The 23,030-nt window shown below is 33.6% G+C and overlaps 1 protein-coding gene across 3 annotated transcripts in view; it reads left to right on the top strand.

Annotated features, from left to right (window-relative positions):
• Tenm1 (teneurin transmembrane protein 1) overlaps positions 1-23,030 on the top strand; it is a 529,849-nt gene that overhangs the window by 268,698 nt on the left and 238,121 nt on the right. For all 3 annotated transcript variants that reach the window (XM_077107670.1, XM_077107669.1, XM_077107668.1), the window contains exons 7-10: positions 12,844-13,043; positions 14,297-14,507; positions 19,230-19,331; positions 20,997-21,191. In XM_077107670.1, coding sequence (XP_076963785.1) covers positions 12,844-13,043; positions 14,297-14,507; positions 19,230-19,331; positions 20,997-21,191 — 708 coding nt within the window. The remainder of the gene's footprint in view (positions 1-12,843; positions 13,044-14,296; positions 14,508-19,229; positions 19,332-20,996; positions 21,192-23,030) is intronic.

Below are 23,030 nucleotides of genomic sequence, written 5' to 3'. Positions count from 1 at the left end.
ATGATGGATAAGTAGAAAGGCACTTTAAAAATCAAATTTACTAGAATTGGTGCCTCATGAACAGTTATTATATGTGTCTTATTAGGAAATAGAATTATTTTTTCAGCACTTAATTATCTAAATGAAAGTGAAAAGGGGAATTTGGTTATAGACATTTAGTATGCTAAAATTTTTAAAAACATTCTAGAATTTAAGATGTCACACTCTCACACTGGCATATGCCAAAATAAAAATTTAAAGAAACCATAAGTTGTCATTGTTCAATAAACACTTATAGAATTTAAGGCATCATACTAATATAATCCTTAAGTATCTTTGAAGCTTACAAACTAGTCACAACTCTTTCCATTTAAGTAGCAAACATTATATAGCAACTACTTCAAACAAAGCAAAGGAAGATAGGAATAAGGCTTACTTCTAAATCTGCATCATGTAACATTCATAAATAATTAAAATAATTTATCATCAAGTTTAGAATATTAAAATCTTCATGCTTATCCAGTCCAACAACTTTATTTAAAGGTGAAGAAAATTAATCCCGAAAAGTTCAAGATCACTCAGAAAGAACTGGGACTAAAACTGAGGACACTGGTTCCACAATTTATGTTTTTTCAACTCTGTTATCATAATGATGTAACACAAATTAAATATGTAAATTGCTGAAGAACTTCTCAATCACGAAGTGTCGAACACAAAAACTGAACAAGTAAGGAAATTGATTTTATTCAGGCTATTGCAATATAGAGGTTTAGCTTAGTCTTTTATAGAGAGGAGTAGATAAGTTTCATGTGGGGTAATCCACAGGGGGATTGTTTTGTACTCATAGGAAGTCTCCATCAGTTAACTGTGCAGAAAATGTTTATCTCTGTACCTAGCTAGTTTTGGGGTACAATTTTAATGTCAGGTAATTATTAATGAGACAAATAATGGGGATTTGGAGAATCTGTGTCTGGGACTAAAAATGAGGACTTCTGATTCCACATCTTGTTTTTCATATATTATTGTAATACTGGAACAGGAATATATAAATTGCAGCAATCATACAAAGAATGGACAGAGAGATTTATCTAATAAGACATGTAGGGAAAGTATGTTGTGTGTATTTGTGTGTGTGTGCGTGCGTGTGTGTGTGTGTGTGTGTGTAGTTTTCCAGTAAGCCATTTTTCAGAACACAAAAGAGTAGGGGGATTTTTTAGCCAGTACTGTTTTCCAGGAGCGTAGGGCTCAAGTAAAGCCCAACATTTTCAGTAGCTGTCTCAATGAGATAAAATTTATTGAGTCCAAGATTACTGAATTCCTGCAGGTTGATGCAAAAACAGAACACCAGGAACTAAGAAGGGTGGTGGGGAGAGAGAACTGAAGGATACTAAAGGCAGATTTTGTTTCCTTAACAATTTTGCAAAAGATTGGCCTTGAGGGGGAGTGGCATTTCTTTGAAATTCATCCTACAAGATCAATCACCACAAAGCTGAAGAAAAAAAAAATGACACTTTCAAGTCAGTGTCTGCTGAATATATGACCACGTAAACAACACTCATTTGATTGATACGACACAATTTATATCCTGTCGTGAAGATACTTTAGCCAAGACCCAATAGTGACTACAGTTTCACCTCTCTATACTCCACTTTCTCATCTGAAAAATAAAGGAGCTTGGCTTTCAACCCTTTCAGGGGCTAGAGAACAGGACTAATGGGTCAGTGAATTCCTTTTTGCAAATTAAATCTTACTTGAAAATTAGAAATTTAAATATAAAACAAGAAAGGTGATGGAAGGATGCACATCTTTGTCAAACCTCACACTCCCTTTTCTTTTCCTTTCTATGCTATCCATTCTCTTGGCAGCTTCTAAGGCTTTGACTAAAATGAGGTGATGCTCAGCAGGATGAGTTTATCTCTAAGGTCCTGTCCAGATGTGCATGTCATGAGTCAATGAATTCAAATTCTGCAGTTAAGGAAGAACAATTAGTCAATCCAAATAAAAATGGACTTATCTTTACAAAAGGGATACACTCTGGGAAATGGTCGAAAAGTATGATTGTAAACCATATTTTCCATTTAAAGTACTTGCTGCAAGTTTTGTTGTAATTTGAATAATTAATCCCATTTTCTGCAGTACAAGTTTGGATTTCTGACAGTATATAACAATAACAGAGGGCACTTAGAAACCATTTACAATTTCAAAATATTTTATAAAACAGCTATGTATTTTACCACATAACCATTTTATGCTATGGCAGCTATTGTTACCCTGTTTTATAGTTGAAAATGAAACACAAGAAGTTAAGTAACTTGCTTTGCATAATCAACATAATGATTATAAGCAGAGCTGAGATTGGGATCTAGTTTTTCCTGACTGTTAGTTCATTACACTACTTTGGGCCCTTTCTTTTTTTATAAAATTATTTTCTCAAGGCTAATTATTTAACAGCTATCTAGATTTCAGATCTCAAGCCATCCAGTCCAAATGTATATCCCTAAGAGTACTTTGCAATTTTAAATTTCATATCAAAGACCTCTCTGTTCAGATGCTCTGCCCACTCCTCCTCAATCTAAAAGATGTATGTATACAAACACACACAGTGCTTTTTGAACTTTGAACTTTGAAATTTTACTGACAGTGTAAAATGTTCCTTTAACAACTACATTTCATTGTATACCTGGGGGAAGAATTGTGTCTGTGTGTGTCTGTGTGTGTGTTTGCCTTTTTACCTTTGTTTTGTCGAACCTAAGACACAGAGAGATTGAAACAATCTATGCAATGATAGTTGTGGCCTTTGAATAACAGGTTAAATTTTAAATTTGCTTAGAATTTTGCAGATATTTTTTCACAGACCCAATCAGCAGGTCAGTATTCATTTTGTGGTACAAAACTAAAGAACTGCACCAACCCTACCCAGGTAATCATTGTGCATTCAGGTGGAACACAGTCCTGCAGCATAATGCTGTGGTTCTTCAGTATTGGTTCAAAGGACATGTGGATATTAAAATGCACTCAGCTGCCCTTTGAGTCAACCCACAGTTGAAGTATCTTTTACTTAAAGGATATCATAGCCCAGGACATTGTGATAGAATTGAGAATAATTCATATAAGCACAACAAACCACATGAATAAAATAGTAGTAATGCACTAAAAAAGACAACATTGTTGGGAGCTTAACATTATTATTTTTAAAGATTGATGGCAAATTACAGTAAATGCTTCCTATAATGCTATATAGATGTTTCTCTAACACAAGGTTTCAGAGGGCCCAGCTAGAGTGCTGCAGCTTGTTTTCAACTATATTAAGTCACTTTATCAATATACTTCAGTTTTAACAAAGGCTTTTCTAAAGCATACTGGAGACCTGACTTCTAAAACAGATTTATGGAAAGGATTCCCTATGCTAAAAGGCAAACTTATTTATTGTTTAAAAAATTCATGTTAAATGTTCTTGGTCATATATGTTTAATGTTTCATTCTTATTTCATTATAATTCTATTTTATTTATTTTTTAAATATTTATTTTATTTTATTTATTTTTTAAAAAACTAAATACACACCTTTCCTGTGATGCCAGAAAAAATGGACCTAACTTGTGGTCCTTATAGTCAATAGGCTCCATCTAACAAGGACACTAAGTGGACTTGTGCTTCCAAGTAAGGGGATCCTCCCTTAGCATCTTTACCACATCTTAGTTTTCTGGAGGAGCCAGGCCATTGTAGAAACTTACCAGCCATATGTATATCTGGTTCTGTAAGGATGTATTTATATCCATTTTAGCCTATGTTACTTTTGGAGGAAGTTCAAAACATTACTAGTTTTTTTGTGAAGTCAACTGTAGTTCTAGTTTATGTGAAATTTACTTTTGAAAATGAAGTCCTAAAGTTCAGGTATTTAATGCACAAGTCTGCATTTTCACACTGTGTAACTTTTGTAATCCTACACATAATAATCATATCTCCTTTCTCTGCCTCCACCTAGTATTAAGAGTCTTTGGGTTAACTTAGTCATTTGAGTTGCCTTTTTATTTCCATTGTATGTCCTCCTGAAAGTGTCTTGACCAGAAGACAAATACCATCTTCTTCTGGAAGAGGGAAGAATAAAAGTAGAAAGTTGGGTTGACAGAGACATGCTTAACCAATTCAAACCCTTCATTAAAATAATAACAAGAGAAGAAAAATTTAATTAGTAGTATTCAGAAAAACAGAAACTCATGATCTTTAATGCTCTATGGACCAACTCGGTAATTTAACTGTACTAAATATATTAAAAAGTTAACAAATGGGGCTGGGGTTGTAGCTCAGTGGTAGCGCACTTGCCTGGCATGTATGAGGTACTGGGTTCCATCCTAAGCACCACATAAAAATAAAATAAAGGTATTGTGTTCACCTACCACTAAAAAATATGTAAAATAAATAAAAAGGTATTATATCCATCTATAACTAAAAAAAAATTAACAAATGAAGCAGAAGACATAGTTTTCCCTTGAGAAGATTCCTATTAAATAGGAGAACTAGAAGAAACTTGGATACATATAGGCACAAGGCAAAATAACATACAATCTGTTGCACAGAAATGAAATAAGGTATTTAAAGGCTTAAAAGAAAGATGAAAAGGTCACTATTTTTTAGAAATAGTGTGACTTTTTTTGATTTTTTTTTCTTAGGGAAACAAGAAAAATCAATCCTTGTGACCTTAAGGAGTACATAATTAGGAGAATGAAATAATAGAATGATAAGAGAAAATGCAGGTGATAATAGACTAAGAGATAAGTGCATAGTGAAACAGATGAAGGCACTTTGGCAAGGAAAGGAAGGAGATAAATAGTATGATAACTAGAAAAGGGGGCATTGGGTTATTTTATTCTCTTTTTTTCTAAAACAAGAGAGATTTGGGTTTATTGAAAGACAACGAATAAAAAGTGAATAGAGGGAGAGATTGAGGATGCTAGTAAGAAAGGAGATTGGGAAGGGAACCAAAGTTCCAGAGGAAGCCGAGCAAGAGAAGGGAGGAGCCTTGGAAATAAACTGGGACATCAAATTATATGGTAAACTGAATATGAAAGAGACTACATATATAAATTCAAAAAGAGGACACAGTAAGTGTTCAATAAATATTAACATCTATTTTTATCCAGATTGTTAATGTTACTCTGCAATGAGTTTTGTCTTTGAGAAATTTTGATTTGATATTATTGAAGATTTTTCTGGGTTCCTAAAAGGTAGACATTAAAGACTGCAACAATATGTTACCTATGAAAACTGGTGCTTATGCCAGATGCTTCTCTGTCTGAAGGTCAAATACAAAATGTTGTACAACTCCTTTATTACTCTCAACTATATGATAGGTAGATCATCATATAATTGTTTTTAATTAAATGCCCAGGGAATAGATATGAGTACCCTGTCCTTGGGAGATTTTTATTCTAAATTGAAGGGAAATCTGGATAAACTGATCTATGATTAGCCCCCCTACCAACATTCTAAAGTCCAAAATGATGTGAACTTAATAACTTACATACCTATATACAACAATATTTAGCATTTTATAAAATATAGAAAATAGGCATCTCTTCTGCTTACTCCTAAACACATTTTTTTTCTTTGGTTTGGTTTGGTACCAGGGATTGAACCCAGGGGCGCTTAACTACTGAGCCACATCCCAGCCCCTTTTATATTTGTATTTTGAGACAGGGTTTCACTGAATTGCTTAGGGCTTTGCTAAATTGCTGAGGCTGGCTTTGAACTTGTGATTCTCCTGCCTCAGTCTCCTAAGCTACTGAGATTACAGGTGTGCACCACCTTGTCCAGTCCTGTCACATGTTTTAAAAGAACTGTCCGAGGAACAGTTCAAATTCTAGGTAGTAAGAGACATTCTAAAATCACTTAGAAATGTCTCAGATCTCTTTTGACAGTGCACTATAGTTTGTATGTGTATGTGTTAGTGTGCTATGTCAATTTATGCTTTATAACCATATTTTGTAAGAGATTTGTTGAGCTATAATTTATATATTATTTGCTGACTTAAAATGCACAATTCACTAAATTTAGTATATTCATAGAGTTATGTAGCTATCACTACTACTTAATTTTAAGTCATTTTCATCATACCAAAAGGAAACCTCACAGACATTGCCCGTCACTCCATATGCCACATCCCCACCTCCCTCTCACCTCTGGAAATCATGTTGTATCATGATTGTTGTAATTTACATGTTGTATCCTTAGATTTGAATACTTCCACATTTCATATAAATAGAATCATATAATATGTAACTTTTGGCTCTGATTTCTTATATGTTTTCAAGGTTAATAAATGTCATAGCATATATCAATATTTCATTTTTAATGGGTGAACAGCATTCCATTGAATGAATATACCACATTTTTAATGCATTCATCAATTGATAGAACTTTTGTGGATTTTCACTTTTTGGCTACTATGAATGATGCTGCTATGAACATTTGTGTACAATTTTTTTTTCTAATTTTTTATTAGTTGTTCAAAACATTACAAAGTTCTTGACATATCATATTTCATACATTTGATTCAAGTGGATTATGAACTCCCATTTTTACCCTATATACATAATGCAGATTCACATCGGTTACACATCCACTTTTTTACCTACTGCCATACTAGTGTATGTTGTATTCTGCTGCCTTTCCTAACCTCTACTATCCCCCCTCCCCTCCCCTTCCCTCCCCTCCCATCCCCTCCCTTCCCGGAAAAATGAATTACAGTAGATGTGTACAAGTTTTTGATAGCACCTGTTTTCATTTTGTCATGGGTGGGGGGATATTCCAAGTAGTAGAATAGCTGGGTCATGTGGTATATGTTTAACTCTTTGAGGAACTGGTGAACAGTTTTCCAAAGTAGCTTCATAATTTGCCATTGCCACCAGCAATCTATGAGAATGTGAATTGCTCCACATCTTTGCCAACACTTGTTATTTTCTGGGGTTTTTTTAATGTTAACCACCCTTATAGGTATAAAGTGGCATCTCAATGTGGTTTTGATTTGCATATCCCTGCTAACTAACGATGTTGAACTTCTATTGTTGTGCTTACTGGCCATCTATATATCTTCTTTGAAGAAATATCTATTCAAGTAACTTGCCCATTTTCAATTATGTGTCTTTTTACTGTTGAGGTATATATCTTCTAAATGTATTCTACATTAAAGTCCCTTATTCAATATATGATTGGCAAATATTTTCTCCCATTCTATAGGCTGTCTTTCCATTTTCTTGATAGTATCCTTTGAAGCTCAAAAGTTTTAAATTTTGATGAAGTCCAATTTGTCTACCATTTCTTTTGTTATTTATTGTTGTCAAATCCAAGGTTGAAAAAAATTATGTGTAGGGCTTCATCTGAGAATTTTATAGTTTTAGCCCTTACTATCAGGGTCAGGCTGGCTATTTCTGCAAAATGAGAATTGGAATTTTGATAAGGATTACACTGAATCTGTAAATCAGTTTGGGAAGTACTGCCATCTTAACAATAGTAAGATGGCAGTACATGAACATGGAATATCTTTCCATTTATTTAGGAACTGTAATTCCTTTCAATGATGATATATTTGAGTTTATATCAATTCTAGTTTTCACCTAGGAAATTCCAGGAGACCGGCTACTTCATATACTCTTAGTAATAATCATACAGAAATCCTACAATTTGTATTATACTCTGAGATTGTATAATAACTCCAAACAGCCTTATATTTGGAAACTAACTTCAGTGAATGCCACTTAATTGTCAGTAGACCCATGAGAAAAACTGTGGAACTTTATTTTATTTATTTTTTTTTAGGGAATTGCACATTTTTACAACAAAATTTAAAGAAATCCTTCTAAAAAGAGAATTATGACTTTTATATTATACATGTTCAATAAAATATATATGAGTCAAAATAAGTCTTTAATTAAGGATAAAATTTTAGCAATGATATTTCACTTCTTCATGAAAAGAAATATGTAATACCAAATAACCTATTGTACTCAAATATGAAGTCTTTCAGGTTCTGGACATAATTGTGTATACTCATATAGTAATATGTCTCTCAAGATTAGTTAATGAAATTTTCAACAGAGTCAGCAATTTATTTTCAGTGTCAGTAAGCTGGAGGGATTTTATTTATATTATAAGCACATTTTATTTACAATGAATTCCCAAAAGCCTATGTGTGTAGATACTTTCAGTTCTTCCTCCCTCCAAACCTTGCACTGAAATGTCAAAATAGATTCTCAAAGTTACTGTGAATGAAATAAATGATCAATATTACTATTTTATTTATTCATTTGTATAATTATTAAATAAGTGCCTGCTATGTTCAAGGTTCATTCTTCATTTTCTTTATCTTGACTGCTCTTGGATTATATAATGGATATGAAAACATGATATATAATATGGATATTATCCATGATATATAATATGGATAATCTTCCTCTGAAGAACTGAAAATTCAATACATATTATTCTTCAATATACAAATCATATGAGCCTACATAGATGGAAATGGTAAAGTTTATGCTGTATCCTCTTCATCTCTTCGTATTTTTTTCTTTTGGGTGCCAGGGATTGAACTCAGGGGCACTCGACCACTGAGCCACATCCTCAGCCCTATTTTGTATTCTATTAGAGACAGGGTCTCACTGAGTTGCTTAGCGCCTTGCTTTTGCTGAGGCTGGTTTTGTATTCCTGATGCTGCTGCCTCAGCTTCCCAAGCTTCTGGAATTACAGGTGTGTGCCATCATGCTCACCTCTTCATAGCTTTTGATCACAGGGAACAGAGATTGATTTTACCTCCCCGTTTTGCTCCAAGAACCGATATTCTAAATTTTACAGAGACTTGTTACTATGAAACTAATATTATATTTGTAGGACCATAATGATACGTAAATCATGAGACATACACTAGGACTAATTCAGCTAAAAACCATACCAAAGTTTTTTTCAAAAATTTGAACATGCTAGAGGATGAAATAAATATTTTCTTAATGCCTATTTATTTTTCTTTTCTTTCGACAGGCTTAGATACTTCTCATAGAATTTACAAATGTCTCTAAAAGACTGCTCAGACTACTATTATGGGCAAGAGCATACATAGCCTTTAATCTAGTCATCTTCACATAAAGAACTAATAGTGGATACTTTTTAATAACCACATGTCAAAATCTTCTACCAATGTTTGATTGTTTGACATAGAATCATTGAATGAAGCATATCTAGCTATATTAAGTATATATATATATATATATATATATATATATATATATCCAGAATATAGTTATTTACCCCCCTATTTTAGAACAATGTTGTTATTATTTTGTTACTATCCAGGTATGTGTCTGGATCTCAACGTATGAAACCTTGGTTTAAGTGATGCAGACATTGCACATAGCGTCTGACATAAATTCCAGTTCCCCTTCCTTTTTTTTTTTTTTTTTTTTTTTGCCTTCCAGGAAGCTTGACCTCTTCTTTTTGAACTAAGCTACCATCACTTAATGTGCCATGCTTCAACACAACCTATCTGCCATTGGCTTTTCCTGCTCAGCAGTTGATGCCTGTGTTGCAACCTATAAAGAGGGTGTTTACCTCAAACTAAATTGGGGGATATTGGTGAAACTGTGATAACTATAGTACTGCACAGTGTGATATGATTTGTGGCTCTCTGCATTTCATTCTGAATTTGTACAAGGAAGAGTTTTCTGTTACTGGCGAATATGGTCTCCTTGGGCCTTTTGATATGCTTCAGCAAAACAAGTGATTAAATGATAAGTGAAACATGAACATTACACAAACTCTACCTTAGTGTTCTGCAGAATTTCTTCAAAAAATCAAATTTTGTAGTTTTTCTGCATATAATTTTCTTCTTTTTAGTTTGCTCCACCTTTGAGAAGATAATGAAATAATAAATGAGCTAATAATCACTATATTGTAATCCATAACTTATTTTGAGAGTTGATAAAAATGGAGCAGGCTACTTAGTGGTATAGATTACTAAAAGGGAGATATCTTCCTTTCTGATGCACAAAGCTCTGAAAGGTTAGAGGCTGAGAAATTTTTCATCTGCACACTATGAGAACTTCTCTAATACTAAGTCACTGCAACTACCTTGCTTTATTATCTTTATTTAAATCATGGTCCACATACTCATTACTATATTGTCATCTCTGTTCACTGGTCTTAAATGTAAGCTCTCAAAGGGTAAGATCATCATCTTTTAAAATTATTTTCATAAATAATCTATGCAGATGTGCTCTAAATATACAGTACTGTTAATGATGAGGAAACTCCAACAACACAACTTTATGAGTTTCTTTTGATTTAGTGAATAACATTTAAGTAGCCTCATTATGTAATATATCATGCCATAAAGTGCAGAAGGAGGAGATTTTCTAGCATTTGATGAGTTGATATGGAAAGATTAATATCATCAACCAGTTTTGACTAGAATTTTTAAAATTACATTGAGTCATTAAAAGTGGGTTTTTAGCACCTAAAAAACAGTATTTGTTGACCCTAGAACATTTATAATTGTTTTAGATTTATACGAGCTTGCTTGGCCAAGTGATGCACTTTAAGAAGTGATAAAAGCCTCTAATGAGGAGAGCAGTCCAATAAACTAAAGAATTAGTTGAGAACAGAAGTGTCTACATAAACATGGTCTGTTAATCATTTGCTCATTGAAGACATTTGTCAGTTCTAGGACCTTAAGAGTTAAATGTTTAATCAACCCTTTGGGAACCAAATTGCTCTGTCTCATATGGAAAAATGTAACTTTCAGTGAAAAATAAGGTCCTCAGTTGGTCATTTATTATCTCAAAGGGTGTATTTTATTATAAATGTCAATTCCACAAAATTATGTGTCCTGTAATACATAATTATGTTCAAAATTGCATTTGAAATCTATTATTAACAGTTAACAGTGAACATTCTTAAAATAGTTATTACTCTTGGCCTTAACACAAAAAGCAATAATGGAAGTATTTTAGGGAGTTAAGAGCTGCAAGGCATTGGCCTCTGAATAAAGCCACCGCAGGTGTGTTTCTTAATGGGCTGTTAATTTTATAGCTGGTGAACACAAAGGACAGAGACCATGTGTGTTTTTAAACTGTTTGGTGTGGAGATGGAGTTGATGGCTGAAAAATATAAAGGTAGTATGAAATGAGGCCAAATTGAACTTTCCCCTCCTGAGGTGTCATCTTCTTTGCTGAAGATCAAGTCAAACTAATTCCCTTTCCTCTCCTTGTATCCCTTCCCTCCCTACTACCAGATGACAAAGGAATGCATATTAAACTACAACATCAGAAATAATTAGAAAATATGACAATGTCCTCTCTCATAAAACAGTTCCTTCTATTTTTCTTATTTTTGTTATCAGCACTGTCTAAATCAGCAAAAACTCAGAATCATGGGATCAGTTTTGACCCTCCCTTAGCCTTCACACATGAGAACTTTGCTTCTCAGGGTGTGAATTGTGAACCATGCAGCATGAGTATCAGCTGAGAAATTACAAAAACTGAACCTGAATTTGCATTTTGAAAAGACTCCCCTTTCTTATACAATTAAAATTTGAGAAGCTCTGCTATAGAATTTTCCTTTGCATTGTTTCTCAGGCATTCCTTCTTCTTTCCATTCACACTAAATTATTTTTCACTGGAAATGTATCTTTTTTACATGAGTCGTTTGGGTTGACACTAAGTGTAGATCTTCATGTCATTTCACCTGAGTCATTGCCCTATGAATTCTATATTATTCTTGTATCTCCCTTCTCTAATTCATTCTAACTTCTGCCCCAAGATTAGTCTATCAAGTGTCCCCTAACCTCTTTTTTTTTTTTTTTTAAGTGTTGAGTATCAAACCAGGGCCACATGAATGCTAAGCAAACAATCTACCGCTGAGCTACATCCACAGCCTTTCCCTCTTCTTAAAAATATTTAATGGCTTTCCATCCTTTACTAAATAAATCTGTTCAACTGGCATTCAAGGCCTTATAGAATATGATGTCATTATTTCCCTCCAGTTCTTTTTCTAACTACTCCTTTATTTATACACATACTCTATACCATAGCTTTACAGTTTCCTTCCTCTTTTCGCTTTCTTATTCCCTAATACCCTTTCCAGTAGCTGTGTTGAAATCTTTTACCTCATCTAAGACTCATCTTCAGTGTCACCTCCCACAAGAGTCCTATTATCATTCACTCACTCATTAATTAAATATGTATTTATCACATACATTCTTGGCCTACATTTACCTACATTCTTCAATGTACTGGTGATATATCAATGAACAAAGCAGCAACAGATTTTTCCTTCCCAGAGGAAAAAAAACAGGCAATAAGCAATAAATAAGTAAAATGCATGGTATGTTGCATGGTGATAGATGCTAAAAATAAATAAAAGAGGATAAAGACAGAATTGAGAAGTATCCCTTAGCCAAATACTTTTCCATCCTTTGAATGCCCAGAGCACTTATTTCCCTTTACAATATGGTAATTTGTGCACTTGTCCTATTTCCTCTGTTATTTTCAAAGTTCCTTGAGAGCAACAATTGCATCTTATTCATCTTTGTAACTCTTGCAGCTACTAAGGTGGCACTTGGTAAATAATGGTTAAAATGAATCAAGTTGATTGAAATAAATGCAATAGAAGTTTAACAAAATGGAGACTGGCATAGTGGTTGGTAAAGGAAGGCTCCTTAGAAGATATTTAATTTGTGTAAGGCTTTGAAAGATGGGAGAGGGTAGGGATGAAAAAAAAGCTGATTAAGTTATTTTGATATGCCTATTCTTGAAGTGCTAAAAACCATTGCATTACAAATTAAGATTAATATGTATGTAACTTTCTCTACCTTCAGTGTTTCAGAAGGGACGAGCAATTGATACTGGAGAAGTTGACATTGGCGCACAGGTCATGCAAACCATTCCACCTGGCTTATTCTGGCGTTTTCAGATTACTATCCACCATCCTATATACCTGAAATTCAATATTTCACTAGCCAAGGACTCTCTGCTGGGAATTTATGGCAGAAGGAACATTCCACCTACGCATACTCAGGTATTTGATACTATGTGTATTTTCTTGAACCCTTTTAGAGGATTGTAGGTTAAGCAGTTTAAAGGTTATGATTTTTTAAATTGTGTAAGTATCAAAGGTAAGGGCAGAAAATTATACAAAGAAATATCCAGAATAATCACACTCTGATGAAAAAAAATGGCATGGAAAAATAAGGAATAGCATTTACAGGAGCAGACTCAGAAAAAAAGCGTTTTAAAAAATATTCATTAAATTTGACCTCTGCTTTCTGGAACAGGTCGATTATGAGCTTCCCAGCCCTTTCATCTTAGAGTTAGTGCCCTCGGTTCTTTCACTGTTTTGTGCATCCTTACGCCCTTATCCTGATGAAGGAAGGAATGAATATCAGTAAAGAGTTGATTGCAAATAAGTTAAAAAGGCACTGTTTTTTATGCCTTACAGGTAAATATGGTTCTTTTTATTGTCAATAATAACTCAAATATGTAAATCCTCTACAGTTTACATAGCTTTTCCATAAACCTTAGCCACCACATTTATTTTGTTTTCTTTCCCTTATTTTTTCCCTTCAGTAGTCCATTTGGAACCCTGCTCCATCTAAGAAGTAGCAGAAAGAATAAACACCTTGACCTTGCTTTTTTTCTCCAACAGATATGACTAGAATCAAAACCTTACCTTCTTGGCCAGAATAGACAGGGAATCAGAATGCTATCAATGGTGACTCTTAAAAAATATAAAATATTCAAAGAAACATGTGCCATGTGCTTTTTTAATGATAGTAGGGGAAGGATTTTGAATATTCTAAATATGTTACCTCAAAGGTATTAAATTATGATGAATGTTCTCAAATTTTTGACTGTTCATTTATTTGTTTTAAAAAACCATAAAACAGTTTTTAATTTGTAGAGAAGGTCACAGTAACATTTCTAAGCAAATTGTGTATTTTCAAGTATCTTCTATCAGATACTTTAGCAAAATGTCAAGATTCTCTTGCATAATACTCAAGATTTTTTTTCTATTTCTTAGTTTATGGCTTTTAAACAATTATTTTGAATGCTCTAAATCTGAACTGTTTATAACATTTATAAATATCATGATAAGTTTTTTCAAAATTAATAAGTTTTTGAGTTCAAATATACTTCAGAATTAATAACCTTGGTCTTCCACTTTGCCCACGTCCAAAGCAAAGAAATATGAAATAGATTAAGTGAAGTTAGAGATGTTTGCCAGTCTAGAAGTAAAATTAATGCTCATATTTGTGTCTGTATTTGTTCCAGTTTGATTTTGTAAAACTAATGGATGGCAAACAACTGGTGAAGCAGGACTCCAAGAGCTCTGATGATACCCAGCACTCCCCTCGGAACCTTATCTTAACCTCACTTCAGGAGACAGGTTTCATAGAGTATATGGATCAAGGACCTTGGTATCTGGCATTTTACAATGATGGAAAAAAGGTGGAGCAAGTATTTGTGTTAACTACAGCAATCGGTAAGCTGCCTTGGCTATAATTTGGATTTGCAGTATAATTCTAGAAGATGCAAGTGATGAAAGCCATACAGATGCTATGTAAGCTTATTGCTCATTCTACCCTAAAGTCATTATTCAGAATAGGTCACTATGAGAAAAAATTTATATTGTTGTTATTGATGTTGTTTCAATGCTGGTTAAGATTTTTAAAAATTTCCATTCTTTGCTGCTTTTCCAGGATACTTACTGTTTGCATCTTTTTAACATGTTCTCAACAAAAATAATTACCTGGCTAATATTACCAAGGCTACATAGGTGAACAACAACTTCAGTGAAGAAGGGAATAAGCAAAAGAAGCCTTGTTATTTCAAGTTCGAATAATAAAAGAAAAGGCAAATAATACCTTTTAAAATAGACAAACTGGCATCAATACAGTTCTTTAGAACAACTGATTCTAGAACCATTAAGGCTTCAAAATACAACATAAGAGTGTTTAGAGAAGGATATTAAGGATAATAACTTGAATCATTCAAAGTTCTTCCTTTCAGAATTTTTTAGTTTGAAAATCATCACAATGGCTCTTTCAGTGTGTTCAGGGCCTTTTAAAACATGTTCTTTTTAAATACAATGCATATACACACTCTTATTCACTGTCACCCTAGTTAGTCAGAGACATCTCACTCTTCTGTCATTTTTTGCCAAATTCATTCCCCATGACCCTTTATGTGAATAAGGCTGAGCTCTTTAGCAATTGTAGAGTCCTGAGGGTAAACAACTCATAGACACCGTACAGTATTGTGTGAATTTTCCTAAGACACGTGTCTTTGAAAAGAAGAAAAAATATTTTACAGCTGTCAGTTTTCTATACAAATCTCACCACTTTATCCTTTAGTTAACCTGTTCAGCCATATGTTTAGGAAGATGTGTTGACTGTTAATAGATATACCATCTGCTCTTTGTAACAATTATGTTCTATTTTTACTTGATGCTGAAGACCTTCAGTGAGTAGAAAATGGCATTCCAGCCATACAATTATTAAAATTTTCGTCTAAAGTAATCAGGAAGTCAATAAAATTGCAATAATGATTTTTCTCCTAGAGAAAACCTCTTCTGCTCTTACATCTTCCAAAACAAAGTGTTTGTTAAATAAATAATACATATTTTGAATATATATATATTATATATATATATATATATATATATATATATATATATATATATATATATAAATCACATCACTATTTTGCTACTCATCAGACTCAGTGTGGAAAGTTAAATGGATGGACTTTTCATATTTGTCTATGCAGGCCTTATTTTGAATTATTAGAGGTCAAGTTACTACTTCTAAGAAATTAGAAGACATGAAATATTTGTAAAGATTTTCTCTCTTCCTGTTATTTTAATACATAAACTTTTTAAAAACACTGACCAAGTGATTAACCTTTCAAAAATCAGTAGACCCAGAAATATATTTGGAGCTTTTTTCTGTATCTTACTTCACCCACTAAGAACCTAATACTTGAGATCCAATTTTTATATTTGCCTTTTGCTTATGCAAGAAAGCTTCTTTACCTTTCTGTTGTATTTTTAAGAATAGAGGCAACAAAAACATTTCTGCTACTGTTTATTTTTAAAAATTCAAGTAAATTTCCAAAAACAATTAAAGACATAAAAAGTCATTTACCTTGAATTCCCTCTATTGATTTTTATATGTGTATAGTATATCTTAATCAGAATAAAAAGAGGCTATTATATTTCATTAAACAAAGTGAGATTTGTGTGAATTTGTTCTTAATGATGCTCATTCATCTATTTCATAACATTAGAGTCACTTGATCCTGACTACATTTGGTCCACTACTAACAAAGATCAAGACAGAATTAATAATTAACATTCATTGAATGTTAAATTGCCAATATTAATATATATTATTTTCTGGTAGTATAGGAAGAGTTGTTGATATTACTTAATCTCAAGCAACTTGTTCTATAATATGATAATGTATACCACTCATGGAGTACCACTCTTCTCCAAGCACTATACTAGACGCTTTACATTCAGTTAGCTTGTTGGATTCTCATCACAACTCTGATAGCTCAGGTACAGTGGTACTTATATTACAAATACGTAAACAGAGACTTGCAAAGAGTAAATCATTTGGCAAGGTCTCTCAGACAGCAAGAGGCAAAATGGAGATTTGAGACCCACTATGTCTGATTCCAAAGCCCATGCCCTTTAGACTATACTCATTCCATAAGATTATTTATTACCTTAAATTTCTCCCATGAGAAAAACTGCCAGAAGCAAATCCTATCATCAGTATAGATGGGAATACCAAGGGGCTTTTTACTGTAGCATATGAATGAGGTTTTAAACATATAGCTTCAAAATTATTCTTAACTCTAATAAACTGCAGTTTGAGAAATGATTCTGAAATAAGATTTTTAAAGATAGAAGGCAAAGTTTACTGGAGGCCAACATAAATAGAAAAACACTTTCTTTTTTTAATCAATAGTTGTTTATGTTTTCCTGCTAAAGTTACCACCTTCTTGGAGTCCTCAGACTGTCCCACTATCCCTTTCATACCTAGTGAAGATGGCAACTTCAAAATCCTCCTTTATTGCCTTCTCTTCTCATTTACATTGCTGGGGTTAAGCTCTGTGCAGCATTGTGAGCCCTGGGATAGTTCTTATATAAATCAATAAGATGTAGGGATTTTTATTTATTTTGATAGCAAACTTTATTATATATTTTTTCAGAAGAGCTACATTCCCACAAGGCTTCTTCCATAAAATTGTCAATGGGATCTGGTGTGAAATTAAATTCAACTATATTTACTTTTGAAAGCTTCCTCCATGGCCTCCTATTAACCATCTAAGCTAGGAGAAATCCAAATGTGGATTTAAGAACTGCTACTACTGCTTGGTAAAATAAATTCAGATAAGTAGAAAATACAGAAATAATTTCTCATCTCTGAATGAAAAAAGACTCTTTATATTTTTTTCATAATTGCTTGTTAAATGCATTAATAATTTTCTGGAAATAGCTAATGTTTTATTGAGTTAACCATGACTGGCTCTTTGCTGGATATTACATTCTAGCCAGCTCAATTGTAATTCAGTTAATGTCATGTGTGACTTGCTTATTGAGTTCAGAGAATGAACTATCATAAACCTGCGAAGGGCAATCTGATATATTCACATGTGGGTGAGAAGAATAATCCCCTCTAATAATATGGTAGCTAAAAACACATCCACTGGGTTCATTCTCAGCTTTCTAAGAATCTCAGATGGACTAGATAACAAGTTTCTTTTTCATCTTTATACTGCCCAAGGCAAAACTCCAACATCTAGGCCACAAGTTTTCTAACTAGGAAATATAACTATTTAAAGCATTGGTTCTCAATTGTGAACACATGCACATTTAACTGTGGTATTTGTTAGAATGTTGATTACTGGGCTACATCCTTCAGAGAATGATTCAGTAGATCTGGAGCTGAAGCCCAGATATCTGTCTCGTAAATTCTCCTGATGATCCTACTGATACAAATGGTTCACAGGCCACAATTACAGAAAGTCTATTTTTCAACCCTCATTGTGAGTTCTCACTTTCATTGTTCAAAGGAAGGTGCTAGGATCACTTCCTAGAACTCTCCTTGTAATTGGAAATATCTTATCCAACTGAAAATTGGATTGAAAAAGGAAAAATTGGTACATATGAGAAGTATGAGTTTAACATGCCACAACATAAAACACTGAGTTCAAGAGTGCTATGAAAAATTTATAAAAAGGACTAATGGGAAGAGGATAACATACACACACACACACACACACACACACCATATACACACAAACTGAAAGAGTAAAACATAGAAACCATCATAGTTCATAGACTTAGAATTTGATCATTATTATATATGAATACAATTTTAAACTACAATTTAAAAGTCATTGTCAGAGACTATAGTTTTCCAGATAAGTTACGTAAGATTTATCACAGTTCTGTACTATCATAGTTCCACACATCTTTATGTCACCAGATCTACCTATGGGAACCTTCAAAGGCTTCCCAATTCCCCTGAAGACTATTCCCTGAGAATGGATTGAAAGAAAATTAGTGGCAAAGAACTAATAAGCATTTATAGCCAAGAAGGCATTTCTCAACAAATACTTAGGTTCTAATGCTTTTAGTGGTGGTGAATTTAATATGAACACTTACTTTAAAAGCCTTCCATTGTCACTTATTAATGAAAATGAAATACTGATTGTCATATTTAAGCTGTCAAGATAGTAGATTGGATTTTCTAGGTTGCTAGAAAAGAAGCTTTATTTGCAAGAACCTAAGATTGAAAAATAAACAGTTGTCTTTGTCTTAGGGGTCGCATTTTTTAAGCCTGTTTTGCTTTGGAGAAATGTCCTATAATCCTCAGACATTTTTAGCTTTATAATGAATGTCTCTTAAGAATACAATTAATCTATATCCTTTATGCACTTTAGAAGTAAGGTTGGTTTTTTTAGTTCTGCTCTCAAATAGCCAATTCAGCAAATATAGGACCCTTTTAATAATCCTATACTGCATGTGACATCTTACAGAAGTCTTTGGCATCTGATTTTGAGCAGTAAATGCTCTGTAGATAGCATAGAGCAAGATTGTCATAGGCCCTGAATTCTTCCAACTTAAAAAAATTAAAGACTGTATGGTTGAGAGATTTGTTCATTTTTTTCTTTTTCTGTATGTTAATAGAAATAATGGATGACTGTTCAACTAATTGCAATGGAAATGGAGAGTGTATCTCTGGCCATTGTCATTGTTTCCCAGGATTCCTTGGACCTGACTGTGCTAGAGGTAATGTTGCTCTGTGATTCTGATTGGTTTAGGGAAATAAATATCATTTGGGAACTCAGAATTAGTAATAATAGTAATAATAGAAGAGGCAGAAGCAACAGCAGTCGTGCCCCACCACTACCACCAGATGCCAACACCTACTATACCAGGCATTGTTCTAAATACTTTGCAATGAACTGTGTCCTACCTTATGCCTTATGAGGTAGTTCTTTATAATCCCAGTTTTATGAGCAAAGAAAGACTTCAGAGAAACTAAAGAACATCAAAAGTTACCTAATAGCTGGAATGTATACCCAGTTTGTCAAACAAACCACTTTATCATGCTTATATTTTCTTCATAAATTCATTCACAATAGACTGAGTTTAAAAGTGGGCAAAGTTATTTTGTGCTTATACACACCAGTGTAACTGAAAGGGGTGGGTAATCACAAATCGGTAAGTAGTCTAGAAAGTAAAGGTTGGAAAATTAAATTTAAGAAACTACCATTTCCTAGACTTGCCCATAGTTTAATTCTTGAAAAGCCTATGGTAAATCACACTATGTTTTCACATAGCCTTGCAGTTATTATTTTAGAGGTGCTTTCCTGATCATTTTCAATGTATTAATAAGGTTCCCAGTGTGCTAATACTTTATTTTTTTTTAAAGAAAGAGTGAGAAAGAGGGAGAGAGAGAGAGAATTTTAATATTTATTTTTTAGTATTTGGTGGACACAACATCTTTGTCTGTATGTGGTGCTGAGGATCGAACCCGGGCCGCACGCATGCCAGGCGAGCGCGCTACTGCTTGAGCCACATCTCCAGCCCCATGCTAATACTTTAATCTCAGGTTTTTCAGACACTCAGTTTCCTTAGATTAAATTTCATTCACCACAGAGTTCTAAACCACTAGCTAAATTCCAGAACCATGATAGATCTCAAAGATAGGTGAGTAGGGAGAGTGCTGATAATTGACATTCAAAAGCAGAATGAAATAGAAGATATAGGCTTTTCATTTAAAAAGTCCCATAGTTTTCATAGGGAGACAAACAATGACAAAACAGAACACGTGTTCCAATAAGATTCTGCACAATGTATTACAGAAGTAGACATGTGTCCATTATAAATTTAACCGTATAGCTTTTTAAAAAATTGTTATTTATTTTTTGTTTGTTTTTATGTGGTGCTAAGGATTGAACCCAGTGCCTCATACAGGCTATGCAAGCGCTCTGCCACTGAGCCACAACCCCACCCCTAACTGCATAGCTTTTTAAAGATGATATTTTATAATATGAATAACTCACTATTTATTAGTTCTGAATTTTCAGGTTTTGCTTCCTAAAAGCAATATACATCTGCTTGAGGAAGAAAAACCATAAAAGAGAAAACTCCTAGATGATGATGATGATGATGATGATGATGATGATGATGATTGAAGAGTATGGTAGGATCAACAGCAAATACTTGATATAATTTCTTCATTCAGGGTATCTTTATAATTGAACACACTTCAGGAAGAGGAAAATTCTATGTAATCATGAACATATGCCCATTTATTTAATAAAGGGTAACACAGAAATAGTGGTGTATTTGGCCTGAAATATTATGCCAGAATCAATAGAGAATTGCTCTTTGGATATTTTTGAGAGTATTATGAGGAACATCACAAGTTCATTTGCCAACCTTCAGATTCATGCCCTGTTCTGTGTGGTGGAAATGGAGAATATGAGAAAGGACACTGTGTGTGCAGGAATGGCTGGAAGGGGCCAGAGTGTGATGTTCCAGAAGAGCAATGCATTGACCCAACATGCTTTGGCCACGGCACCTGCATCATGGGAGTCTGCATCTGTGTGCCAGGATACAAAGGAGAAATATGCGAGGAAGGTGAGAGACTCATTTTAATCTACTGCTTCAGGTTTTTCTTTCTGAATTTTCCAGGTGTCATTCTATGCTTCTAATAGAGATGCAAGTAGTCTTTGCAAACAATAAATGCTAACATGTCCTTAGTATATGTGCGGAGGGGTGGGATCAGGGAAGTTCATATATCTTCTGACAGTATCTAATATTATACATGAGACTATATCTATGACAACTACTAAGAAATAATGAAAAATGGTGTTTTCCTTCTTATTTCTAATACTGTTTAATAAACTTGAGAATTTAGAATTTCCATGGATGATTTTTAGCTGTTAGCTCATATGCTGTCCTTATTACAGAGTACATTACGCTACATCTCACTTTAAAGAAAGCAATAAAAATAATGATATATGCACATTTGGAGGCATTTTGCAAATGTTTTCTTTGGGAGTAATTTGTAATTACCATTATTATTATTGCTTTAGATTTTTTATTTTTACATACCTTATGCTGAAACTTGACCTCTGTGCCTAAGGAAGCAGGCTTACCACTAATGAGTTTCAAACCAGTGCCTTTATATTAAATTTACCCCAAAGGAGCCTTTGCAAAAATATTTTGATATGGCAATAGTTTCATCATTTAAAGAGATACTTTGGAAAATAAGTTTACTAGTAATCAGACCTTTTTCATGCCACATTCCTCAAACAAGACTGATTTCAGAAATAATATTAAACCATTACCATGGGAGATGGTCTCATCACAACTGTTGTTCAGGAAAGAGGCTGCTGAAAATACACTATAATTGCTTTTTAAAGATGGCTCATTAAGACTATTACACAGCATTCTAAAGGCTTTAATCTCATTCTACTCTATGAACCAGCAAGACTTTAGCTTTCCACCTCCTGTTAGCAATAGTAGAATTTGGGTTTGAAGATTATATGTGTTCCAATGAATGGCATTGGGTCTATACAAGGCACTGGAGTTTCTAAGTTACTTTTGGAAGTTGTTTTAATGCTAATCTAACTATAGTCATAATATTTAACTTGTAAATTAAAGTACTACATGCACACACACACACACACCACTAACAAAAAAAAAATGGTGTCTAGGGCTATGGCTGTAGCTCAGTTGTAGAGTACCTGCCTTGCACATGTGAGGCACTGGGTTGAATCCTCAGCACCACATAAAAATAAAGATTTTAAAAAATGATGTCTATCTCAACATCTACACCTTGCCATGAAAATCATGTAACCTAATTATTTTAGACTCTTCTAATTTAAGTTTTGTAAGCACTTGAAAAAGGATTTAGCTTAAAGTTACCTTCTCTGAGGTCACTAACCAAATTCTTAGTACAACCAAAATAGCAAGGAACAATGCTCAACAGATTTAATGATACACACATTTTGTAAACAATAGAAAAAATATTTTACTTCAGACATGACTGAGCAGAAACCCACAGGCTGAACTGGGCCTGGAGATGGATTTTGTTTGTCTTACATGTGCCATGTTGTTTTTTTGTTGTCCAATGTGACTATAGGCCCAATACCATTCATTGGAACACATATAATCTTCAAACCCAAATTCTACTATTGCTAACAGGAGGTGGAAAGCTAAAGTCTTCCTTGTTTATAGACTAGAATGAGATTAAACCCTTTAGAATGCTTTTACCAAAATTTAAAAGTAGAGGAGTGTCATATAGAAATTGCTATTTCTGGCCACTCTTGACCACTATAAAATCTGATGATATTGAGCCCACATTGCAACATGATGGTAATCTACTAGAGCCAAGTAACAGCAGTTCCCTTTAACCCGGACATTTGGTTTCAGTTTGCTCCCAATACACCCTGTTTTCTTATATCCAGCCCG

The sequence above is a fragment of the Callospermophilus lateralis genome, chromosome X (genome assembly GCF_048772815.1).
Source record: "Callospermophilus lateralis isolate mCalLat2 chromosome X, mCalLat2.hap1, whole genome shotgun sequence".
NCBI lineage: Eukaryota > Metazoa > Chordata > Mammalia > Rodentia > Sciuridae > Callospermophilus > Callospermophilus lateralis.
The sequence above is the reverse complement of the archived record's forward strand: the minus strand, read 5'-3'. Positions and strand labels throughout refer to the sequence as shown.